We start from the raw sequence: 27143 nt of genomic DNA on the forward strand, positions 1-27143 counted from the left end.
AGTGTTTTCACAGTCATTTGCAGACATGTCAAAGCCTCAAAACATGTGCATTGCCCAGTTGAGGTCTCACAAGAAGATAATCTGCTTATTTATTTCAGCTCTCAAACTGAAACAAGAGTCCTTTTCCCAGTCTGTTTGGTGCCATGTTTTTCCACACTAACTCGTGCCTCAGTGAAGCCTATCTACCACCTTATTTTCTCCAGAAAGCACATCACGGCCTTCTCGCACTCAGGAATGCTGGATAGCACTTGAGCACTGTGTGTCACCGGCATTTAAATAGTGAAATCATCGGGGTGCCTGGGTGGCTCAGTCGTTAAGCGTCTGCCTTCAGCTCAGGTCATGATCCCAGGGTCCTGGGATTGAGCCCCACATCGGGCTCCCTGCTCGGCGGGAAGCCTGCTTCTCCCTCTCCCGCTCCCCCTGCTTGTGTTCCTGCTCTCGCTATCTCGCTCTCTGTCAGATAAATAAAATCTTTAAAATAAATAAATAAATAGTGAAATCATTAATTTTTTTAAGCCGAAAAATTCAAAAAAAAAAGATACTAACAGACCAAAATGTTCAACTCTTTGCAAGTTTGAAAGCTAAAAGAAGAAGGCAGAGCATCCCCTTGTTCAACCTTAACTCTAGAAGCGATGGCTCAGTATTTGCTAATACAGTGACTTTAGAGAGTGTAACTACTGTGAATAAGGAGAACCAACCCCAATTTCAATAATTCCAGAGTCTCTTAGAAAGGCTACAGTGTTGAAACCTAACTCACAGAGAAAAGGTTACCACCTGTGCCTGATACAAGCAGTATTATGAATAGTCAAGAATTATTAGACCATTTGCTATTAGATAAAAGCTCCATTTTTTTTTTTTTTTTTTGAGTAAGCTCTAGGCCCAGCATGGGGCTTGAACTGGGGACCCTGAGATCAGGAGTTGCATGCTCTCCCAACTGAGCCAGCCATGTGCCCCAAAAGCTGTATTTCTTATGTAACAGTGTATATTGCTTTTGGGAAAATAGAAAAATTTAAGTAGACTCTCCTTAGTATTTCTTAATAATTTGGAATCAAGCCAGCATGCTGCCAGTATTTCCAATTGATTCACAGAAATTATTTTTAGGTAAGAAATAATTCATTAGAACAAACCTAAAAAGTCAGAAATGCTCATCAAGTAACCATCCCAAATAATTCAGTTTTTCTTACTTGTAGCCAAGCTGACGACAGATCACAGTTGCATCCTTATCAGTCCAGCCATCATCACAAATGGTTCCCCACTGGCCATTGATGAACACCTCCACTCGTCCTTCCTTCTTATTTTCTCCATCCATCAGTCTGATAGGAAAACCTAAGTCATGATTTGAAAGTATTAGAAAAGCCAAAACAGAAAACTGATGTTAAAGTATGAGAGACTTTACAAAATACAATTCATTTTTGTATCAACTATAAAATCAGCTGGGTAATACAAGAGAGAGTGAGAAAAAAGAGGTATTAATAAAAAACTGTATCCACTTTTGCAATATCTTTTGAAGCCTTGGGGTCAGAGTACTCACTTGCTCAACTATGAATGCCCAGCACTTGGAACAGTGCCTCACATACAGAGGACATGCAGTAGCTGTTTGATGAATGAATGAATGAATGACGAATGAATATTAGCACTGCAAAATTGTGAATGGTCTTATTTTATTACCATTAACTTTAAATAGTAAAAGATATTTCCTTAGAGTTGTTTTTGTTTCACATCTGCTCATTTATCCTTGAACATAGCTAGAAATTTATACTCCAAAGCTGAGATTTCTTGGCATTCCTGGATAACTTGAATGTGTAGGGGAAAAAAAGAAAGGAAGGCAGCTAACAAGGACAATTTACATTTCAGCCTTCCTATTTACTCCAAAAGAAGGGCTTAAGGCATAAAAATTACTAAGATTACAAAGAGATGCTATGTACAGTATGGTGAATATAGTTAATAATGCTATATTTCATATCTGAAAGTTGCTGAGAGTAGATCTTAAAAGTTCTTAACACAAGAAAAAAAATTTTTGTATGTAATTTTATGTAAGGTGATGGGTGTTAATCAGACTTATTGTGGCGATCATTTCACAATGTATACAAGTATCGAATCATTATGTTGTACACCTGAAACTAATATTATATGTTCATTATACCTCAGTTTTTTTAAATGCTGAAGCTAAAAAATAAAAGTAATAAAAATTTTTTAAAATGTCATTCTGTTTTTTTAAAAAGTTGAGAAACTGATCTCTTTCAAATTGAGGTTTATCTAAGTTATGCAAATGAAGTCATTTGTAGAATTTTACATATCTCTATCAACACCAATATATATGGTACTATTTAACTGAAAGCCCTCACTGCACCTTGCATACTGTCCTGGGTTGAACTGTGAGGTCATTAGGGTAGGCCCTAATCCACTATGACTGATGTCCTTATAAAAAGGGACGATTTGGACACTGAGATACACAGAGGGAAGACTATGTGAAGAGGCACAGGGAGAAGCCGGCCATCTATAAGACAAGGAGAGGGGCGCCTAGATGGCTCGGTCGTTAAGCGTCTGCCTTCGGCTCAGGCCATGATCTCAGGGTCCTGGGATGGAGCCCCATGTCAGGGTCCCTGCTCAGCGGGAAGCCTGCTTCTCCCTCTCCCACTCCCCCTGCTTGTGTTCCCTCTCTCGCTGTGTCTCTCTGTCAAATGAATAAATAAAATCTTTAAAAAAAATAAATAAATAAGACAAGGAGAAAGGCCTAGAACAGAGCCTTCCCTCTTAGCCTCAGAAGGAACCAAACCTGATGGCCCCTTGGTTTTGGACTCCAGAAATGTAAGACAACATATACCTGTTGTTAAGCCATCCACTGTGTGGTGCTTTGTTACAGCAGCCTAAGCAAACTAATACCCTTCAGATTACGTAGTTACTAGAAGGGTCTCCAGCTTCACGGCCCCTGAGATTTACTGATAAGGATTTAGGGAAGACCATGAAGCAAGCTGAAATCAGCAGAACTAAGGAGGTGAAGTAAGCAGCTAAAGAACAAAATATCATTTCTGTTTAAACCAGCATATGAAATTACTAGATTGACATTTGTTTACTGACAGAAAATACTGTTGGCAACGTGGCCATGTCCTACTTTGATTCTTCTGATCCATTTTTATACTTTTCCATCTCTCTTTGTTATCGCCCGAGTTGTTGGCTCTTTAATTTCTGTCCCTGTCATACTGACTTTGTGGGACAGGCATCATAGTAGAATCAATAAAGCAAAGTCAAAATCAACAAATGTTTATGGAGTGCCTACTCTATGCACTGCTTACGTTAGCTAAAAAACTTGGGGTTTTAGCCATGGCACAAAACACAGTATACTTGAAACTTCACATTTCTTATTAATGTATCTGAAAGTTTGGAGTCTTTTTTAAAAGGAATAAGGTGTAAAGTGATCCTCAAACTAAAAAACCCAAAAAAGGTGAAATTCTTTTCTTAAAGTTCTTAATTTTTACATTTTTGGATGTTTGGTCCAAAATTAAGAAAACATGTGCACATGGAATGAGATCTCCACATTCCATTCTAGGCATTCTGTGGGCAGTTTTTCATATACCATAAAAATAAAAATGATAAAGTGTTTTTAAAGCCTCAGGTGCATGCTTTGTATAAATAATGCATGCAGTATTTCTGAACCTAATTTCAGCCCTTCATTTTACAAAATCGTTGGATTTTCAATGCTTGAAGGGAAAATTGGATGACAATTTAGGATGATATTCTATCAACACCACCTTACTGTTTAAGTTCTTTTTGTTATGGTAGCAATAATATACGTTTTATTTCTAAAATCTTAAATATAAAATGCTTGGGAAAACTAAATAGTACTATGGGTATACAGTATCTTAAATTATACATAATTTAATTATATATTTCAAACTTGGACCTCCAGTAGAGTTTTATTTTAATTTTCCTGTAACATTGATTTAATACATTATTCTAGAAAATAATATTTTTCTAGAAGATAAAATTTAGCTTAAGGTAAAGTCAAAATTTTATACTGTAAAATTGGGTAAAAGACCATCTCACTGTGAATGAAATCTCTCTAGGATTTAATACTCTGAAATTTACAATTGGTGCAATATTGGGGCATCTGGCTGGCTCATTCAGAAGAGCATGCAACTCTTAATCTGGGGGTCATGAGTTTGAGCCCCATGTTGGGTGTAGAGATAAAAAACAACAATTAGTGCAAGATTAAAATGAGAAATCCACACACTGTCCCACAAATTTCCCCCAATTCACATAGGTATTAACTGCATTCTTACTAGAATTACTTTTATTGAATTAGAATATTGCTTTTGAGCATTCCATTTACCACACACCCAAATATAAAAAGTGCCTATTGAACAATTATTAATTTTGAGGACTTCAATTCACATCTACAGTTAAGGTCCACAAGTTACCTTTCAAATACTTGAAAACAGTAATAGTCCAACAGCTCATTACTACAGTGCCAAAGAAGTAAAAAATCAATTGTTTTTAAAATGCTGTTTTTATATTACTATTCCATGATTTCCTTCTCTAAGCTTCTGTTTTAAATATGCAGTCCTTTTTGATAAGTGGGAAAGTAATGATCTCTTTGGATGAATCAGTGGTAATATGATTCTATTCCAAAAGTATATCTGGCTCAGACATAACGTTCTTCAGACAAATGAATAGTTAATAGACGTATTACGGAAATTAGGACCAAAGACATTTATAAAAACGATCACATGTTTTATTAATAATTATCATCCTCAGCTTTTTAAATTTTTAAAATATATATCTAGAATCCTAGAATTAAAGATTTGCAGGGGAACTGGAAAAATTTGTTGCCTGACCATGTGCATACATTTAACCACACAGGCCTTCAGAGAACTCCAATTATAATATTTTGTATAGTATTTAGAGTACTTCATCACCTGGAGTACTGATGCAGTGTGCCTGAGCAGATCACTTCATGATCCAAATACCTGCTACCTGGGGCCAAGGGTATCCATGTCTAGTAAACAGGTTCTATCTCCCCCAGCTACATACAATCACTCATCACATAATCCTGGGAGGATCAGAAATCCCCCAGAAGAAGAAAGGAACAAAAAAGGAGGACAAATGAAAAGCAAAATTGAAAGTATGACCTGTAAGGAGTGGAGTAAAATGTTGTATTTCTACTTGGTACAATGTTAGATTAGTGCAGTGAGTCACCATGATCTCACAGATTAGAGTACAATGAGGAATCAACTATATACTTTGATAAACTTAAGTATACAATACAGCTAATACTGTGGGATTCAACAAGTTTTGTTATTTTATAATGTGAAGATTAAAGCTTCACAGTCTCAAAATAGGATGATACAAAAGGGGTTGATACAACTCTGAGGGCGAAAAGTAAAGACCACTTGTGATTATTTTAACATCTATTCACCAAAAAAACTATGTGTTTAGATATATAATGGAGCCGTGGTAGTCTTGGCAAGTCTTTTTAATATCTCCCTCTATATTTTTCATTCATAATTATTCTGCCATCCTCAAAAGATGTTAAGATGTTAACAACAGTCAGATGTTAAGTCTGTCAAGGACATGTAGTTGCTCTCTGCTCACAAAAGGACCTTTACCCACAAATATTTCCAGACTGTTAGATGAGCTAGTTACTTTTTATCTGACTACAAATCTAACGAAATTTGGAATGGGGGAATAGTAAAGGACACAGATGGATTTCTAGAGTAACAGGATATCTTAGAAAGACGAATGGGTTATTTACTCCAATAAATCCTTTCAGGAGGGCGCCTGGGTGGCTCAGTTGGTTAAGCGACTGCCTTCGGCTCAGGTCATGATCCTGGAGTACCGGGTTCAAGTCCCGCAGCAGGCTCCTTGCTCGGCAGGGAGTCTGCTTCTCCCTCTGACCCTCCCCCCCTCATGCTCTCTCTCTATCTCATTCTCTCTCAAATGAATAAATAAAATCTTTTAAAAAAAAAAAATCCTTTCAGGAACCCACTGAGAAACCTGAAAGATCTAGCTTAGTACAGAGCAATAAAGGCTGGTGACCAATGACTGGCAAGGCCTCGGGACTAAAGAAGAAATAAATGATGGGGGATAGGAGAGAGAGCTATTGTTTTGTTGCAATTTGTTAAAATCCTGTCCCAAATTGGTCATTAGAATTCAAGGTGAATGAGAATCAGAACAGGTGACCAACGAGGGGAGGAATGGACACCACAGTGTCTTTATTCCACCTTTCAGATACATGTGATTATAAAGATTTTTAGTGAGAAACTTAAGCTTCTACATAAAGAACAATAACTTGAGGAATAGAAATTTTATAACATTGGTGGGAAGACTGAAAAGTTTATTTAGAGCATTATAGAAAATTGACTAAAAAAAAAAAAGCCAAAGCTGAGAAATGCTTCCCATTCCAGACCAGTGGATAGAGGTGCAGTGGCTATTGAATTATGGATACTCCAAAGCTGTGGCCAGTCCTCACCCAGAGATGGTCTGTATCCATTGCCACCAGGGTAGCAGGTGATACCAACGTCTTCCCGATGGCTGCAGTCGTGCCTTCCCCACTGCCTCCGGGAACACTGAACGAAACTGGACTCCTTTCCCGAGCAGCTGACGTCATCCAACCAGATGGGCCCTGTGCTTTCTTCAAAGTGGTTTGCAGGGGATTGTCTGCCGTATCTGTGGCAGTAAAATGAACATCATGCATAGAACTGCTGTCTCTTGTTTCAAGGAACCACAAATCATAAAACAAACAACCTAATTAAACATCATGACTCCAGAGGATAAGTGTTTCTTCTTTCTCTTATCTGAAGGACACAGTTCCAGGGCGCCTGGGTGGCTCAGTCGGTTAAATGTCTGCCTTCGGCTCAGGCCATGATCTCAGGGTCCTGGGATCCAGCCCTGCATTGAGCTCCCTGCTGAGCAGGAAGCCTGCTTCTCCCTCTCCCTCTGCCCCTCCCCCCGCTCGTTCTCTCTTTCTCTCTCTCAAATAAATAAATAAATCTAAAAAATATAAATAAAACTCTGAAGGACACAGTTCTAAGAGCTGTGTTCACCCCATCACACATTTCGATCATCTTAACAATTTTCGATTGATTCCACAGGTACCTAATGGATAATTAATCCTTCTTCCCCATTCATTCTTGTGTTTTGGTTACAATTTAACTCACCAACCAGAGAGAATTCCTGACAATGGAAATAACACCATGAACCATAAAATTAGAACAGTTGTCTTATACCAGCCTCTCAAGAGCAACCTGAGCTCACCTGACTTCATCAGCTTCTCTAGACTTCTTTGGTATCATCTCTTCCAAAATAAAAACTGTATATTAGTTCAGTGATTCCTCAAGCACTACACCCAATCCATGATCAGACTTGGATTTCGGCCCACCAAAATCAGAATAACGGTGATGCTCTTCGCTTTTCATAAGGTTACATAAATCTGATTTTTAAAATTTTTATAAATTATATTTGAGTTCTAATTGACTTTATTTGTAACAATGCTCTACAAAAAAAATATAATTAATATATACATTGTGGAAATAGGAAAGATCTGCAAAATAAAAAGTTGGTAACTAAGTCACAGTCTCAACTTTCATTCATCCTTCCCCAATTTTGTTTTTTGTTTTTTTTCTGTAAAACCCAAACCTCCAGAAATCACTGAGCTAAAAATTATTTAAGGGGTCTTTCAGTTCTAAGAGTCTAAGTAATTAAACTCTTACTCATAAAATTTTATATCAGTCACTTCCTTCACTGAATGTTTTTATTATTTCTGTATAAAGAATATGAAGAGATCTTTCTTTCTGGCATGAATTTTCCCAGTTACTTTCCTGTGCACTTATTTATTACATTTATTTAAGAAAATGAACATTTTAATAAATTAAAACAGTGCAACTTTTAATTATTCTAAGATTTCCATTTTGCTGACTAATCAAATCTTAGCAAGAAAAAAATTATCCTAAACCTCATATTGCTACCACTTTGATCTTACACCATTTTTCTACAAAATGCATCAATCTGATTACTCTCTGTCCATATCAACTATATAACAGATAACAAGAGGTCATTTTACTTTGGGATTTCATTTGTAACAAGAAACCCAGAGTTCACCCCTTCCTCAGTTCAAAACGGTACTGTTTTAGAAATTCCTCTGTAAACCAAAAAGTAAATGTGGGCCATGCCTATTCTACCTTCTAACACAATCATTTAGAACTTTTAACAAAAATTAGTGAGAACATTTTTAAAACCATTAAGTTCTGATACTCTGTATATACAAGAAAAACTGAATATATTTGTGAAACAAAATCAATAAAATATGGAGAAAAACCATCACTCCATTGTTTTTATTAATAAGGAAAAATATGAATATAGTAACTAATAGTATTTATGAATCTTTCTAAATCTATGAAAACGGAATACAGTTCTCAGGCCTAACAGAGATTCACGGAAAGATGAAATAGCATTTATTAAGTAATTCTTATTAATTAAATATTAATATCTCTTTGGCTGCCATGTCACACCCCTTGACACAATAATTATAAATGCACTGCCCACGAAAATCCAAAATATTGGGCAATAACATGTATTTATATCTTCATGATATCATTGTTTATAACAGGAAAATTGAACTAACCTAAATATTAAGTAAATTATGGTATGAACATTCAATGGACATTATGTTGTCATTAAAAATTATGACTATAGGGGTGCCTGGGTGGCTCAGTCATTAAGCATCTGCCTTTGGCCTCAGGTCGTGATTCCAGGGTCCTGGAATCGGGCTCCCTGCTCAGCAGGAAGCCTGCTTTTCCCTCTCCCACTCCCCCTGCTTGTGTTCCTTCTCTTGCTGTGTCTCTCTCTCTCTGTCAAATAAATAAATAAAATCTTTAAAAAAAAATTATGACTGTAGTAATATAAAGGTAAGAAATATGGATAGAAAAAGTACATACTATTAGAGCTGTTATTAAATTATACACACAAGGTATAATAATAATAGTATTCTAAGAATGGGAAAATTATGGATAGTTCTTAATTTTTATTTTCCAAACTCTAATATTTTATACTACTTTTACAAATTTAAAAATATGTTTAAACATGATCATACCTAGCTTGGATGAAAGTATATTTTTAAGGTTTAGTGAATATTTGCAATTAGTTCTATCTCAAGCATGGAATAATTTTTCCAATTTTTTCAAGCTTGAGACAATTAATTCAAACATGACGGAGAAATATGAAAAACAAGAAAGAATGGGCATTCATGGGCTTCATTCAAATAGTAGCTAAAAGGCATCATTTGCAGTTACTTCAACCAACTGAGGTCTTTACTCTGGAATGCAGTATGTGTGTGACACGAAATACACGGCCCAAAGCGTGATACGAGCTTTCACGAGTCAGGTCAAGGGTGAGTTCGAAAGGTCATCTCATGACAAGAAGGCCGTTTTTCTCAAGTAAAAGTGGTAATTATCATCACATTTGAGAAAGGGAATAATGTAATACCAAAGCATTTGACACTGGACTTCCCTGCAATTTTAGACACAATGATGTCAGAACTAACAACATCTAATAGAAGTGATGCGTCAGAATAAGACGAGCATTCGAAGCATATGGTCTTACTTGAATAGACACAAAGAAACTTAAAAGTCATCCCCTGGCTCTAACCAATTACTCAAAGAAGAAAGGTGGTGACAGGAAAGGTAATGAGATAAATAACAAGATACGGTTATTCATCATCATAGAAAATATTTTTTTAATTGGGGTTTTTTTGTTCTTCCATATATAGAGAGGTGAATAGGTAGGTAGGTAGACAGAGGTAGACAGATGACAGAGAACATGTATTGTTAGTATTATAGATATTACAAGTAAGGGTTACAAAAGGAGAATTTTAAAAATATAATTTGGCATTTAGCTGCCTCATATCAATGGGCCTTACTTAAATCCCAGCTGCCGGCAAACCACATATGTATTCAGCTCAGTCCAGCCATCATCACAGACAGTCCCCCACTGTCCCCGGTAATACACCTCCAGGTGGCCCTCGTGGCTGCCTTTACCACCTCCAAGTCTGATGACCCCATCTGTGGTAAGAAGGAGACACAGGGACTAAGCAAATCAATGATCAAAAACAGGGAGAACAACATTTTAACTTCACTAGAATTATCACCCCTTCAGGTCTCTCTCTAGGCTTTTTGTTAAACTTATTTTGGGACGGTGCTCAATGATCTGAGGTCATTGGATTGTTTCTGAAGTATGACAAAACGCATATCTGTCCTAACAAAATATTATTTTCTTCTTATTTGTGCTATTTCCTGAGTAGAAAAATATATTCTGATATAATTCCAAAGTAGTTATTTAGATTTCTCCAGATTAAACAAATATTTGGGAAATTTCTTGTAGCTTCAATCTTGGTAAGTATGAGAAATACTAGTCATTTACATTTAAAAAATAAGAAAACAGTAACTTGGAAATAGTTCAAAATTTTAACTGCAAATGAAAAAATACTGAAATACGAAGACAGAAAAAGCTATTCTGGTTAAAGTGTGATCTATCATGTCAATGCACTTATTATTAGGCATTCATAAATTATAAAAGCTAGAGTACATGTCTCGCTTTTGTTCTTTTATTGATAATACAGATCTGAATTTGAAGCTTATGAGTTCAATGAATAATTAATTCCCATAGAACCCTGTTAAGAGCTTCTAAGCAGATATACAATAAATTTATCCCCCAACAAGTGGATTTAAAAGCCTTTCCCATGCAAAATAATACAAACATCCCCAAATGAAACATATAAATAATCCTGGGTAAAGGTCTTACTTTCATGATTCTCTGGGATCTTTAAAGTAAATGGTCTCTTAGCAACACAATCACTTCTTAATGTAACACTTTATAGTCTGCAAAACACTGGTACACATTTTACCTCATCTGACCATCACAGTAACACTACAAGACTTTACTCATTTGAAAGAGGAGGAAATGGAGACCCAAGAAGATGATGTGCTCTGGTTTAAATCTGGCATAAATTTTATATTTCTATCGTATATAAACGTGTTATTCTGCTAATAAATAAAAACAACATCATGTATAGAACTATGTAAATAAAAAGGTATAACTTCAGCATTTCATGGGCCCTCTGAAGTTTTTATTTTGTTTTTTTCAAGAGAGATTAAAACCTGAACTTTTTTCTTTAAGTTCTTTTTACCATAGAAACAATGCGTTTGTGATGACCTGACTTCTCGTCTGTCCTTTTCCCTCTTCTTCCCACAAAACATATAAGTACATACACACACACTCATTTGTACTCAGACATGCCCTTCTTATAACATATGAGACACATCCAGACAAGTGTGCTACAATTTGGAATAGTCAGAGAATTGAGCACAGCCAAGTTAACTTGGTTCCTTTACTGGTGTGCTTTAACCAACAATCCCATCAATACAGTTTCACTAGCTATAAACACATTCTGAGAGTCAAGGCAGGTCAATAAATAAACGGACTTAAGTATATACCTAATAATGTGAAATTTATCACTGCACACTGATTTTGATTATTGGGCACTATATATTACAAAAAGTTATATGTTCTAAAACATATTTATATGTTTTAACATTTTTATATGTTATAAAAAAAGTGAAAAATTCAGAAATATTTATGAACAAGGACATACCATGTTGATATACAATTTGTGTCAGTTGTTTGGTTTTTGTTTTTCATGAGTTGTTTTGTTTTTAGTTTTATTTGCAGGATTTACTGGCATGCTCATTTAGTTATATTATCTAAATTGAGGAGAAGAGAAGGTAAGCCCAGATGGTGCTGGGGGCAAGGGTTGGTAGATAAATGGGGTGAAACTCCTACCTGTTAGAGGGGTACAGGACACTCCAGCATCTTCTTTATGGTCACAGTTATGCTCTCCCCAGGAACTCTTTGGACATTGCTCAATAGAAAGCTCATTCCCAGTGCAGCGTACCTCATCCAACATTATTGGCCCAGAGCCTTCCCCAAAATACGCCTGATTCCATGCTTTGGCAATGCCACTGAACAAAGATAAGAATTCTGAATTAGACACCAAAAATTCGTCTGACAGAATTTCTTTTGCCCCAGGAAACGTATAACTATGATTAATCCATACTTCCCCTGACCAATTCACTCCACAGGTCATACATGACTTGCTGTACTCCTTTCTTGTTCCTTTGTTTGTTGCTTTTTCTATTTTTGGCCATCACAAATGTTTTAGACTGCAGGTTACCCCCCAATACTCACTCTCCTTTTCTTCATTAGCAACAGAACCTCCGATTTTTAGGAGGGCAATGGCTATCCTGAGTAAAGACCCCATTTCCCAGCCTCTTCTCCTTCCAGATGACTAGGTTTGTTTGTTTTAAAATATACATTACATAAAACTTACCATTTTAACCATTTTTAAGTGTACAGTTCAGGGGCACTAAGTACCTCCTCATTATTGTGCAACTATCACCACCAACCATCTCCAGAACTCTAGTCATCCTGAACTGAAACTCTGTACCCATTTGAGATGACTAAGTTTTGAACACAGATATTTAGGTAGGAGTGTTGTCGTGTATCACTTCCAGGAAGTATCCTTGTCCCACATCCTCCTGCCTGCTGACTGCAAGGCAGAGGTGATGCCCAGAGCTTGAGAAGCTATACTAGTCCATGAGGTGCCATACTAAGAATGAGGGAACTACAAGCAAGAAAAAGCCTGGGGCCTGATGATTGTGGAACCACTAGACTAGCCTAGAGCTGGCTACCTCTGGTCTCTCGAGAGACAAATAAACTCTCATCTTATTTAAGCCACTGTTACTTCCAGTTCTTTGTCACTCAGAGCCAAACATATTTCTAACTAAAACATCTCTCCACTCAAATTTATGTGTACTAAATTTACTTCTCCTACAATTCAAAGTGATCCCACATTCTAGAACCCCAGATTTCAGTGAAGAAGATCACAATTGACTGTCAAAATAATTAATAACTTCAGAAATTGCCATGTCAACCCCTTTTAGCCTTTTAATTTTTAGAGTAGAACATTCATATTTTTGGTTTGTTTTACAATGATGCTCCCCATTCAATATTCAATAATATTCCCCATTATTTTAGTTGCCTTTTTCTCGTAACTTTATAACTACCTTGAGAATTTACAACCAAAATATATCGAAGGGAAAAAAAAGTTTGCTAAATGATTATAATACTCCAGCAATAGCCAAGTCTTGGATAATCAACTTCCTGGTTAAAGAAGAACTTGTTTGACTAATTTTACTAGATACTATAGAAGTTTCTTTTAAGAGAACACATGTCTAAAACAAATCCCAAAACATTTGAAAGTTAAACCCTTTAACCATTAAAGCAAATACTTTGTTCCATTACCACCTGACCCATTTTCTGTTTAAAATTCAGAGTTTGCAAGACGAAGGATAAAGGAATGTTTATAGGAGGAGGTGTGAAGCAGGGAGGAAAAGAAAAAGACGGTAGCTTATGCAAGATATTTTGTTGGAGTTAAAATTTTTAAATTCAGAATCCTCACACTTGAATCACTATCTAATATCTGTCATACAGGGAACTCTGAAAAGTCTGCCCCAACAAATATTAAGGATTAATATCTAGTGCTAATCAGACAAATGTGAAAGAAAAAAATATCCTAACACAGATGATATTATCAAATAATTTTGTGAGTGTATTTGTTTTACTAGGGGAAACATGACAGAACAAAAAGCCATTTCTACTCTTCCAGAAAGAAGGAATCAATGCTCAATTAATAGGAATTTTTAAATGAAGTTTCCAGTTGTTTCAATGTGTATCTGTGTCCCCACAGAAGAGTGTAATGGACATATATAAGTATTCATATATTACTGTCCATGTCTAAAAGCTTATTCTTTCCAAGCAGAATCTTTGAGGAAGAATAGTAGATGTGGAAACAGACCCTCGGGCTCAAATCTGGGCTCTATCTTTAACAAGTGAAACTGCCCTGGGGAAGTTACAAAAACATTCCAGGCATAAAATGCTTCTTTTGAGCATAGGGATGATAACCACTCCCTTGCAGGGTTATAAGAATTAAACTGATGCAAAGTAAGAACTCAATAAACGTTGGTCCCCTTTCCCTCCTGGCACTATCAAGAGCTTCCCCCTCATAGCTGATGAACAGCATATTTTTCACTGCTAAGCAATTGATCTAAAAACCATTTGGTATTTAGTTTAAACAACACAGTTTTTGTTCTCCCCGCTCCCCAAGTCAGGGGAATGGTGTGAAAGGGAGAATCAATGAAAAATCTCAACATTTTCTGGATTTAAGGTTGTAAATGTGTTTTACTCATTTATTTATTTTAAAATCATTTTTAAAAGAATATACTTATGGGAGTAATTTGCAGCTTATAAGATACCAGACAAATCTGTATTGTTTTTTATTAAGGATTACAAGATGATGGCCCAAAAGATCATTACTCTATGACTTACATCACTCAACTTGGTATTCCTGTGGCAGGGACATAGATCCTCAGAGGCCAACAATTTCAAGCGTTTTAGTGCACAGAGGCATTTTATCAAAAACAACTGTAATAGCCAAAACAATTTTTTTTCTAAAGACAGCATATATGCTCCCATAAAAATATGTTCTATACCAAAATGATCTTGCAATGGTAGTCTATAAGGCTGTGAATAAATTATCCTGTTTTAAGTTGCCCCTAGTAGAATAAATACCCCTTCCAAAAGACAATATTTTCATACAACATTCAGACTAAACTGAACAGGGGAACAGTGTGATACCCACTGGAAATAAAACTTTCAAGTCACATACTGATTGTGACTTAGTCCCGGAATTTGGAAGCCTGAATAACTGAACTGTACTGTGCTATTTTACTAAGTTTGGTTCAAACAAGAAGGGAAGCGCTTGGAATTGCGTTCCTGAGACCTGCTGCACCTTTGTGAAAAGGGAGAATCCAGGATGGGAGCAAAGAAGCCTTTGCTGGTGGCTCCTGAGCAGAGATCAGAGAACTACAGCCCAAGGGATAAATTCAGCACACCACCTGTTTTTATATGGTCCATGCGCTATGAGGGGCTTTTACATTTTATAAATGGTAGGGAAAAGAAATCAAATCAAGAATGTAATTTTTGACATGGGAAAATCCTATGAAATTCAAATTTCACTGTCCAGAAATAAGGTTTGATTGGAACAAAGACTCACTTATTCCCAACTTAGTGTCTGTGGCTGCTTTTGCACCACAAAGGCACAGCTGAGTAGTTGCAAAGTCCAAAGTACTTACTATCTGGCCCTTCACAGAAAAAGTTTGGTGACCCTTGCTCTAAAGGAAAGAGATTCATGAAAGCAAATATGGAAGCTGATTTAGAGAACACTGAAAGTTGCAGAACAGATGAGGGGGAGACAGGGTGACTGATGCAGGTCATGGAGAAGCCAGGAAGGAAAGCTTTGGAGGAAGGCCAATTAACAGCCTTCTTGGATCTTTGCCCTGGGATAAATGCCAGGAAAGAAAAAGACCCTACGTAAGAACATTTCAGTGGTTCACTGAGCCAGGATTAGGTGGTATAAGGAATATGGAAGAAGATAAAATTTGATCCCGAACTCATAACAGAAACAAAAAGGAAATTCCAGATGGTTTAAAGATCTAAATATTGAAAGGAAGAAAGAAAGAAAGAAAGAAAGAGAAAGAGAGAAAGAAAGCGAGAGAAAGAAAGAAAGCAAGAGAAAGAAAGAGAAAGGAAGGAAGGAAGGAAAAGAAGGAAAGAAGGAAGAGAGAGAAAAAGAATGAAAGAAAGAAAGAAAGAAAGAAAGAAAGAAAGAAAGAAAGAAAGAAAAAGAAAGAAAGAAGAAAAAGAAAGAAAGAAAGAGAGAGGGAGAGAGAGAGAAGGAAGGAAGGAAGGGTGAGGATGGGAAGAAAGGAGGGCTAAGAAGTATTGGAATAAAATAAAGAACATAGTGTAAGAATAACACCACCTTGGGACAAAGAGGATTTCCTGAGCAAGAAAAGAAACCCAGAAGTCAGAAAAACTGAAAAAGTTTAATTTAACCACATATAAATTTAAACTACTGTATAGCAAAATACACCATAATCAGAGTCAAAAGGCAAACCAACAGGCAGGAAGAAATATTTGTAATATGTAACAGCAATCAAAGAAGAAAAAACTCTTAGAAATTAATAATAATAATGTTATAATTACATTATAATGAGAGACAAAACAACAAACATTAAAAAAAAATAGGGGCATGGAGAAGATGAGGCTATTCACAGAAGAAATATCAATGGCCACTGAACATATAAGATGCTGAATGTTACAACAGTCAACACAGTAAGAATGCATTCTTAGCTAACACATTTTTAGAGACTTAAAAGATTAGTATCATTTTTTTGTACAATATTTAGGTTAAAAATTTACAAACTAAAGGCCAGGCACTGGTCTACCAGGTTTATGTGTATTAACTCATTTAATCCTCCCTACAACCCAGTATTATGATCCCCAATTTACAGAAGAGGAAACTGAGGCCCAGAAGTTAGATAATTTGCCCAGCGTTACACCACCACTGCTGGTGAAGCTTGTCTGGCTACAGAGCTGACTCTGAAACACTTTGCTATCTCACAGCCTCCTGGGGCATTTTCAGTGGGGTCCCTACGGCACCTCAAATACAGTCTATCAGCATTTTCTCCCTACAATGAACTTTTATCTCTTGAATTCTCTATTTCTTTCAGCCCTATATTTGTATTTATTCTTATTAACACCTGGCTATTTTGCAAATAGTATAACATGAAAGAAAAAAATTCTACACTGGGAACCATAAATCTCAAGATTCTGGTTCTTGGGGCGCCTAGGTGGCTCAGTCAGTTAAGCGTCCGACTCTTCATCTCATCTTGATCTCAGATCAGGTCTTGATCTCAGGATTGTGAGTTCAAGCCCCTCACTGGGCTCCTACTTTAAAAAAAAAAAAAAAAAGGATTTTGGTTCTCACTTAACAGTATGACTTTAGGGCTTTGGGTAATCTTAGAGGGCCTAATTTCCTCTTCTGTTACACAAGGTCTCCAGGTTGTCTTTATGGTAAAATCTATAAAGTACAAAAAAATTAATGAACAGTAAAATAAAAAAGCAAAGAAGTACTTTTTAAAAGCAATTTGTACCAGATTTTTATTCTGACTACTCAATAAAATGGTTTTGTATGATAATTTTTTTTTTTTTTTTTTTTAAAGATTTTATTTATTTGACAGAGAGAGACACAGCGAGAGAGGGAACACAAGCAGGAGGAGTGGGAGAGGGAGAAGCAGGCTTCCCGCCGAGCAGGGAGCCCGATGCGGGGCTCGATCCCAGGACCCTGGGATCATGACCTGAGCCGAAGGCAGACGCTTAACGACTGAGCCACCCAGGCGCCCCGGTTTTGTATGATAATTTTATAGCCAAAAAAAACGTAAGAAAGATGTGTTCACAATTTTTAAATTCCTATGTAAATTATGGCATATCTACACAATAAAATATGATGTCATAGTTCTAAACTATGCTTTTAAGAGTCCTGAAAGACATGGGAAATGTTTTCACTTTAACTGCACAAAAGGAACTCCACCTGGAATGCAAGCTGGTACAGCCACTCTGGAAAACAGCATGGAGCTTCCTCAAGAAGCTAAAAATAGAACTACCCTATGACCCAGCAATTGTACTACTAGGGATTTACCCCAAAGATACAAACGTAGTGATCCGAAGGAGTACCTGCACCCCAATGTTTATAGCAGCAATGTCCACAATAGCCAAACTGTGCAAAGAGCCCAGATGTCCATCGACGGATGGATGAATAAAGAAGATGTGGTATATATATACAATGGAATATGTACAATGGAATACTACTCAGCCATCAGAAAGGATGAAATCTTACCATTTACATCAACATGGGTGGAACTGGAGGGTATTATGCTGAGTGAAATAAGTCAATCAGAGAAAGACAAATATCATATGGTTTCACTCATATGAGGAATATAAGAAACAGCCTAGAGCATCATAGGGGAAGGGAGGGAAAAACGGAATGGGAAGAAATCAGAGAGGGAGACAAACCATGAGAGACTCTTAACTGTAGGAAACAAACTGAGGGTTGCTGGAGGGGAGGAGGGTGGGGGAATGGGGTAACTGGGCGATGGGTATTAAAGAGGGCACATGTTGTGATGAGCACTGGGTGTTCTATGAAACTGATGATTCACTGAACTCTACATCTGAAACTAGTGATGTTCTATATGTTGGCTAATTGAATTTAAATAAATAAAAATAAATAAAAACAAACGTCTTCACCTGAAACTTCGCTGTGTACACACATGTTCTCAAGACAATTTCCTAACATCTGGCTGCCTCCTTTCCTGTTCCTAATCTTTCTCCAAGTTGTGGGTTACTCAAATTTGAGTATCAAAAGTACAGTGATTTCTTTTGTGTGTAGGAAGCTTGCCAGCTCCCAAACTCTACAGACACCATTAAAAAATGAAAGCCAACAAGACAGCGTCTCCCGAAGAAATTGTAGCCACCACTCCAGGAGGCATGATGTAGTTTCCCTTTGGGAATTCAACAAACAAATAAGATGGAGATGACATTTGCTTAAGAAAAAAATCATAAATTGAGACAAGCAACAATTATGCTGTTATCAAACATGTGCCATTAAAAGCTATTTCATCTGAAAGTGCCGTGGCACTAAATAAGCAAACAAATTATAAAGGAGGAGCAGTTGCAGAATATTCCTTTAATGCGAACTTAGGAGATAATTGTAAGATCAAATGAAAGAAAGGCAAAACCAAACACTATCAGCTCAGAGCATCAGCGTGCTTACAATAAAAACAAATGTCTACCAAGCTGAATCATCTGTTGTTGCATAGGTTCGTGGAGGATTTTTGCTGCCTTGTAAATCTGGAGATATTTTTCCTTTCAATTACTTCTCCAAACATGAATCTCCTCATACAAAAGATGACAATAAGTTAATGCTCGAGAAAGATGGAAACACTTGGCCCTCGCATGTGTCCAACATCAATATAATCTTCCTGGTGATTCCATCTCTGTATCCTTTCTACGTATAGACTATTGTTTGTCAACATGGTCTTTGTTTAAGAACTGTTTATTTAAGTGAAAGAAATCTTTGGCTCTCAAGAAAGAATTCTACATTGCAACATAAATTTTTAGAATCACTTCTGTAACTATAAATATAATCAATATTCACAGTGTATCTCTATGATACTCTAAATTTTCTTTTTTTTTTAAAGATTTTATCTATTTATTTGACAGAGACAGAGGGAGAGAGAGAGCACGAACAGGGGGAGCAACAGGCAGAGGGAGAGGGAGAAACAGGCTCCTCGCTGAGCAGGGAGCCCGACACGGAACTCGATCCCAGGACCCAGGGATCATGACCTGAGCTGAAGGCAGCCACTTAACTGACTGAGCCACCCAGGCACCCCGATACTCTAAGTTTTCTATGCATTTTTCTATGCAACAAAACCTGCCTTTTCCCCACAGAAATATATTAATAATAAAAAAATGCCTTATAGCTTAAATTTAGAGTAATCCATACTGCAGCTAGCAATGTTAAATACGCTATTACTCTGCCCTTAAAGTTCTTAATATTTTTGGCAAAGACATAGGTTTCTTAGTAACTAACTTGAAAATCAATTAGCACCACATAATTGATAACCTGGTAAATATACATATACACACACTAGAATGTTTCAAAAAATATGAAATTCATAGATACAGCTAACTAAATAGAACTCCTGGATAGAGAAATAGTGTTGGATAATCTACCACCAAATACTCGGTTTACTTTGACTGTTAATAACATCTTTCAACTATAAGAGTCCCTAATTTGACTGACCTTGATAGCCAATGTGTATTATATACGTATTATGTGTGCTAACAGCTAACTGTGCTGTTAGACAACAGTCCCCGTATGTCAAGAAATATGTTACAGATGAGGGGATCTAACTTTTCTCATCTCCAGAAGTGGGACTCAAATCCAGGTTGTTTTGAGTACAGGGCACATGATGATAATTTTATGCTGTGTTGAATCCATAAGCAACACCTGGAAATTTGAGGGAAATTGGTATTGAAATTGATACCCCCTCAGAACATTTTGAAAATGTAGTCTCAAAATTAATGTTTAATAACAATTTTCTCAACAAGAACTGGTTGGACTTCTTTCTAACCCACCCAAAGAAAATAATCATACCAGTAAACTTCACACCACTGATAATTATAAGCTCCAGAGACACAGGATTTGCCATGCCGGTCCTGTCCTACACATGAACTCTGAAATAGCAATTAGGTCCCAGAATCAGTTACAGGGGAAATGTAACTTGACAGTGAAGGATCAGGCCAATGCCCCCTTAACCCAGTGCTCAAGCTTGGCCTCAGCAATGGGAAGACCCCAAGACACATCACCTGTGATGAATCCTGGCCAAAATACCTGCTTTGATCTAATCAAGCTTCGGATCTAGACTCCAGTTTCAGGAATTACAAGAGCCAGAGGAGTAAATGAAATGACACCAGTAGGAAGAAATGAGACAAATCCAGGAGGAAAGGACATTCTCCAGAACAACCGTTCTGTCTCTTCCACAAGTCAGTGTCATGAATAACAAGAGGCTGTTCTAGATTCAAAGAGACTTCAGGTACACAACATCCAGATGCACTGCATGATCCTGGACTAAATTCTGCTTAAGACAATCCATCTGTCAAGAACATTGTGGGGGCCACTATGGGAAATTGAATGTGATGGGATATTAGAAAATGTTAAGAATGATTACCAATGGGGCGCCTAGGTGGCTCAGTCAGTTAAGCATCTGATTTCAGCTCAGGTCATGATCTCAAGGTCGTGAGATCCAGCTCCAAGTAGGACTCCATGCTGGCTGTGAAGTCTGCTTAAGATTCCCTCTCTCGGGGCACCTGGGTGGCTCAGTCAGTTAAGCGGCTGTCTTCGGCTCAGGTCATGATCCTGGGGTCCTGGGATCGAGCCCCACGTCCGGCGCCCTGCTCAGCAGAGAGCCTGCTTCTCCCTCTCCTTCTGCCTGCCACTCTGCCTACTTGTGCTCTCTCTCTATCTATCTGTCGAATAAATAAATAAAATCTTTAAAAAAAAAAAAAAAAAAGATTCCCTCTCTCTCCCTCTGCCCCTCCCCCACTGCTCGCAAACACTCTCTCTCTCTAAAAAAAAAAAAAAAAAAGAATGATTATCAATTATATTAGTTGTGATAATGTTAATTTGGCCATGTAGCACCATGTTCTTATTTTTAAGAGATACGTACTGAAGTATTTAGAGGTAAAATGTTAAAATGTCAGTATTTTACTTTAAATTGCTTCAGTATAGAGTTTTGAAAAAGAGGGGGGTCAGTTGCAAAAACAGTTGCAAAACAAATGAGTAAAAATGGTTTAAGGTTCAAAAATCATGCTCCAGTGTCAAGGATTATGCTTAACTGAAAAGAAAGTGATACATGAACAGAAAACCTTTGATCTAAAGAGGCCTTCCCATCACCACCCGCAAAGCTCTAAATGAAGAAATTTACAAATTTAAAGTAAAATATCAACTTTGAAAAGATCCCCTAATTTTATTTTATTTTGTTAAGATTTATTTACTTAGAGAGTGTGGGGGGAGAGGGGGTGGGGCAGAGGGAGAGGGAATCTCAAGCAGACTCCACACTGAGCGCAGAGCCCATTGAGGGTTTCCATCTCACGACCCTGAGATCATGACCTGAGCCAAATCAGGAGTTGGACGCTCAACCGACTGAGCCAGCCAGGCGCCCCAATCCCCTAATATAATTCTAGAGAAACTTTTAGGCTTGTTATACCAATATTCAGAATCACTAAACAAAGGGATTAAAAATCCAAAATCACAACATACTATTCCAGAATAATCACAACTCAAGCAACATGGAATGTTGATTTTCATACTGCTGTTTTTATTACACATGCTTCATTTCCACATCCTACGTGGGGATTATTTCCTTTGCACATTAATAAACATCCTCTGTTCTAAGCACATACCTAAAAAATAAGAAAGCAAAGTCAAAAGTTGAGATCATACTTGGGGAGAGAAGCCGAGCTTCAATTAAAGCCTAACAAGGAGCTTCAGCAGATGACTTCAGTAAGTCTCTGCTACTGACGGCGCCGGTCATTACCTGGGGTAATGTAAGTACGGTTAATGAAAAGGAGTAAAAGGCTGAGATTCTCAGGCATATAAAATCAACTGAATTCAGACACAAACAGGTTAGACCTATAGGTACATATAAATTCTCTTCAGGGAGCCTACAGCCTAGTACAAAGATCGCAAGGTGACTTTTTCTATTTGTTTGAGGAAATGTACAATTTAAACACACAGGCACCTACCTCTGGGTATGGAAAGAATGGATTCCACAACTTAAACAAAATGAGAATAAAAACAAACCTCAGGCCCAGCTGCCTGCAGATCACTTCTGCATCCGCTTCATCCCACTGGTCATCACAGACAGTCCCCCACTGACCAGCATGGTAGATTTCCACTCGGCCTTCCCGCGCACTTCTCCCACCCACGAGGCGTATGACAGGGAACGCCGGGCCTGTGCCGTGTGAAATTAGAAACAAATTATACCTAAACATTTGCATTGACCAATGAGATTAGATATATTCTATTTATTTGCCATTCTCAGTAATTAAGTCATATTTATTAAGCCACTTCAGGGATTTGGACATACACACACATCTAATATGTATTATGGTATTCTTGACCAACTAAAATACTCCAAATTGGGGGTGCCCGGCTGGCTCAGTCAGTAGAGCAGGCAACTCTTGATCTCAGGGTTGTGAGTAGTTACAGCCTCACGCTGGGGGTAGAGTTTACTGAATAATAAAAAAAAAAAAAAAATTAATAATTATTTTAAAAAATACTCCAAATTGAATTACATTCATACAAATAGCTCTTAAGAGGAAGTAGTCTAAATTCACTTTTCCTCCAACAACCTCAGAAACCAGAAAAGACACACTCAAAACTATAGTTTACTGGAAACACATTTAATTTTATGGCATTATGTGGTGACACTAATTTTTTTTATGTACAGTAACTTGAGCATTGCCAACATGTAATTCTTAAGAATGGCACTTATGTCTGTAACATACTTGTCTTCAGTACAGAAATATTTTTGTATTTGTAGATACCAAGTTAACATCTAACTCATTATAACAAGGTAGTGAACATCATGGCCAATACCTACAAAAAACAAGATGTAGAATTCATTTGGATATGAATTGGTTCGTATTCATTTTCTATGAACTACTGGGGCGCCTGGGTGGCTCAGTCGTTAAGTGTCTGCCTTCGGCTCAGGTCATGATCCCCTGGTCCTGGGATCAAGCCCCGCATCGGGCTCCCTGCTCAGCGGGAAGCCTGCTTTTCCCTCTCCCCCTCCCCCTGCTTGTGTTCCCTCTCTCTCGCTGTCTCTCTCTGTCAAATAAATAAATAAATAAAATCTTAAAAAAAAAAAAAAAGTCTATGAGCTACCAAAAGCTTCGCATAGCGAATTCCTTATTACGGTCCACAATGCTCTGATCTGATCCTTGTCAGTGTCCTGAACATCCCTCTCTAGCCCTAGCCTCCTTCATCGGGCTATACCTACAACGCCCTCTTCCTTCTGTCCCTAAAACACTCAAGGTTCGTTCCCACCGTAGGGTTTGAATGCTTCCTGTTCCTTCTGCTTGAAAAATTTTCCCACAGATCTTCCCCCGGCTGTGTCGCTCTCATCATTCAGTTCTCAACTCTGAACTGTCCTTTGTTTAGGAGGCCTGCCTTGGCCTCCTTAGCTAATGCCGCACCCAAAGGTACTTTCTACCACGTTGCCTTCTGAGTATTTACTTTGTCTGAAACCGTCATTGATTTATTGGTTTTCGCGTAGATTGTCTGCCTCCTAACAGCTGGAACTCGGGACAGAGGACGTGCCTTTCTCTTTCACCTGTTTATCTCAGGTACCCAGCATACAGAAGGCATGCAATAGGTATTTGTTGACTGACTGGAGTGATAAGTGATAGCTAAAGCCTAGAAAGAGCATCCCAAACAAGAAAAAAATACTTAGCAATATTCATTCACTCGATTCTGTTTAACAGATACTAGGCACCTGCAGGGGCATTCAAAGGAGCACTAGACAGACCCTATCCTCAAGAGGTTTGCTACCTAAGGACATGGTCAAAACGAGCACAGAGAAGAAATCATCAAGACCCTGCAGGGGTGCAGAAGCAAGGGAGCTTGCTTACCATTGGGGGTAGTCTGGGAACCTCTTCTGAAGAAGCTGGTATCTGAAGAGGGCCAAGGTGGATGGATGGGATTGCAGAACTCAGAGATGGGGTAGGTGCAGTTCAGGCAAAATGAACAGTATGAGCAAATGTATAGAAGCACAAAGTTGAATGTGTTTGGGAAATAGTAAGACAGTGTAATTTTTCTGGAATAAAGGATGTAATATGGTACAAGTTTCAGAACAGGCTGGGCCCCTATTCAGAAATTTAACTGCAGCTTTTGCCAATGCTAATTATTTATCCACATGAAATATGCTTCTAATTCCCCCACAGTGTAAGCAGCTGTCGGTAAATGGTATTGGGATATTCATATTTATATTCAAATATCATACTTGAATTTTGCAGCAGAGATTCAGATTAGTGAATATTTATATATACTCATATTCTGATCTTCATAATTTAGCTTATTTACATAAGTCCACTAGTACTTCTAATTTGTAAAAAGAATAAAGATAGTTTTAATAAACGTTAAGTGTTCTCAGTATTGTATATTAGCTTCTTATAATTAACTGATGGCTGAATGGTGCTAAGAAACCTAAATTTGCATGTTATTATGTTTATTTTTCCTTCAAAAAGCTTGGAAACTACAAAAAAAAAAAAAAAAGATGGGAAGATGTATTAGTTTCTTAAGTTATTATATTCGCCCCTGCCTCTCCTCCCCCTACCACTGTGGTAAGCTTGGAGAAAACAGAAAAAAAAAATTTGAAGATTTTATTTATTTACTTGACACAGAGAGAGAGAGAGCACAAGCAGGGGGAGCTGCAGAGGGAGAGGGAGAAGCAGACTCCCCACTGAGCAGGGAGCCTGACGTGGGGATCAACCCCAGGATCCTGGGATCATGACCCGAGCTGAAGGCAGACGTTTAACTGACTGGGCCACCCAGGCGCCCCGAAAAACAAAATTTTTTAAGAAGAAATTTAAAATCACCTGTAATCCAGAACTGTATGGCATACTACCTTATATTTTTTAGTGTCATGTTTTATTTTAAAACATTGGGGTTTTTCTGGCTATATAATTGTGAAAATATAGAAAAGCTCAAAGACAAAATTTCATCATCATCCCACATCCTCCCAACAAGCACACAAAAAATCATTTGAAAGAGAATTCAGTGAGGTAGTTGACTCACGGTTAACTTACGGATAAATAAAACTCCCAGACGTGTTCATTTAAATTACTACTTCCTATATCAAATACTGCTACACAATCTCCTACTTTGTAAGTGTTGGAAAAGCAACAAGTACTAACAAGGTACTAAATGTAATTTCCAAACTACAAAAATATATCAAAGGTCTATTACTGTGCCTTGAAGTAGACTCAATATTTGCTGATCTGAGCTATCTCCTTTCACATTCTAACTTCTCTCATTCTTCTCTCTCACTTCTATCTTATCTCAACCTCCCACATTTATATATATGCTTACAAATGACCTTAAATTTATCTTTGCAATCGGAGTATAAACAGGTGGATAGATGATAGAGAGCAGAAGGAATTTTTTTTAAGTAGATAGATATCCTGAAAGAAAAATAATTATTGTTTTCAAGATTTTATTTATTTCAGTACTTGAAAAATGTCAAACATTTTATCCATCAGGTGGAACATAAAGTACAAGCAATAGTCTACAAAAAGTAATGAGTTACTGAGCCCAATTCACATCATCCTTGAAGCAGCAATGCATAAACATATACTGCCCAAAGTAGCATTATCCAAAAGTGGAGAACCAAAAAAGAAGAGGAAACATTTACAAAACATCAAGATTTAACATGTGCTTGGCCCACTCAAAAAAGAACTGTGGTTCAAAGCACATACCTGCACCCTATCTTCCAATTGGTTCTTCCAGCCAATTCACAGGAATTACTCTAAGTTGAGTCTCTGTATGTTTTGTGGTGAGAGAGTTTCCATTCCTCCCCTGATACTTGCACTCCAACAGAAACCAATGCCCTGGGCTGGCTGCTAGCTCTTTAAGACCTAGGAAATCTGATCATGCTGCTATCTTCAAGGAGAATGCAAGAAGGGACGCTGTGACAGTGTGATAGTCTCAGGTTCTGGTCACACATTAAAATATGCCACGGTCCCCAGAAAACCCATCAGCCATCAGGAAAAGCAGCTGTTCCCTTCTCCACTCATGTTCATACAAACGTCTGCATATATGTGTACTGAACCATGTTCATCATCTCATGGCTAGTATATAGTGCTGGGAAGGAGCCTTTTTTTTTTTTTAAGATTTTATTTATTTATCTGACAGAGAGGTAGAGAGAGAGCACAAGTAGGCAGAGCAGCAGGTAGAGGGAGAGGGAGAAGCAGGCTCTCTACAGAGCAGGGAGCCCGATGCGGGACTAGATCCCAGGACCCTGGGATCATGACCTGAGCCGAAGGCAGACGCTTAAGGACTGAGCCACCCAGGCGCGCCTTGTGAAGGAGCTTTTATCCGAGGCAGTTATCCATATTATGGAATGTGCTATTGACAACTCAAAGGAGAACACTGGTTCCACGACCACATTCTATCCTATAAAGTGAAAATATTTTGTCGTAGTTGCTGTGTTTTATATTTGGTTCCAAGATGATTTTCCATCTTGACTCTATCATGACCTTCCACTAGCAAAATATATGTTTCATGTACAATATACAATATTTCTGTAAGCAAATTAGATAAAATAGAAAACACGTGGGCGCCTGGGTGGCTCAGTTGGTTAAGCGACTGCCTTCGGCTCAGGTCATGATCCTGGAGTCCCTGGATCGAGTCCCGCATCGGGCTCCCTGCTCAGCGGGGAGCCTGCTTCTCCCTCTGACCCTCCCCCCTCTCACTCTCTCTCTCTCTCTCTCTCTCTCTCTCTCATTCTCTCTGTCTCAAATAAATAAATAAATAAATCTTAAAAAAAAAAAATAGAAAACACGTTAAG

General features: G+C 37.7%; 1 protein-coding gene across 3 annotated transcripts in view; it reads right to left on the minus strand.

Annotated features, from left to right (window-relative positions):
* Positions 1–27143, minus strand: part of PRSS12 (serine protease 12) — a 70871-nt gene that overhangs the window by 25351 nt on the left and 18377 nt on the right. For all 3 annotated transcript variants that reach the window (XM_078069177.1, XM_036091790.2, XM_036091791.2), the window contains exons 4-8: positions 22376–22526; positions 11833–12011; positions 9914–10055; positions 6470–6666; positions 1185–1326 (exon numbers count right to left, since the gene is read on the minus strand). In XM_078069177.1, the coding sequence (XP_077925303.1) occupies positions 1185–1326; positions 6470–6666; positions 9914–10055; positions 11833–12011; positions 22376–22526 (811 nt within the window). The remainder of the gene's footprint in view (positions 1–1184; positions 1327–6469; positions 6667–9913; positions 10056–11832; positions 12012–22375; positions 22527–27143) is intronic.

This window comes from Halichoerus grypus, chromosome 3 (assembly GCF_964656455.1).
Source record: "Halichoerus grypus chromosome 3, mHalGry1.hap1.1, whole genome shotgun sequence".
Taxonomy (NCBI): domain Eukaryota; kingdom Metazoa; phylum Chordata; class Mammalia; order Carnivora; family Phocidae; genus Halichoerus; species Halichoerus grypus.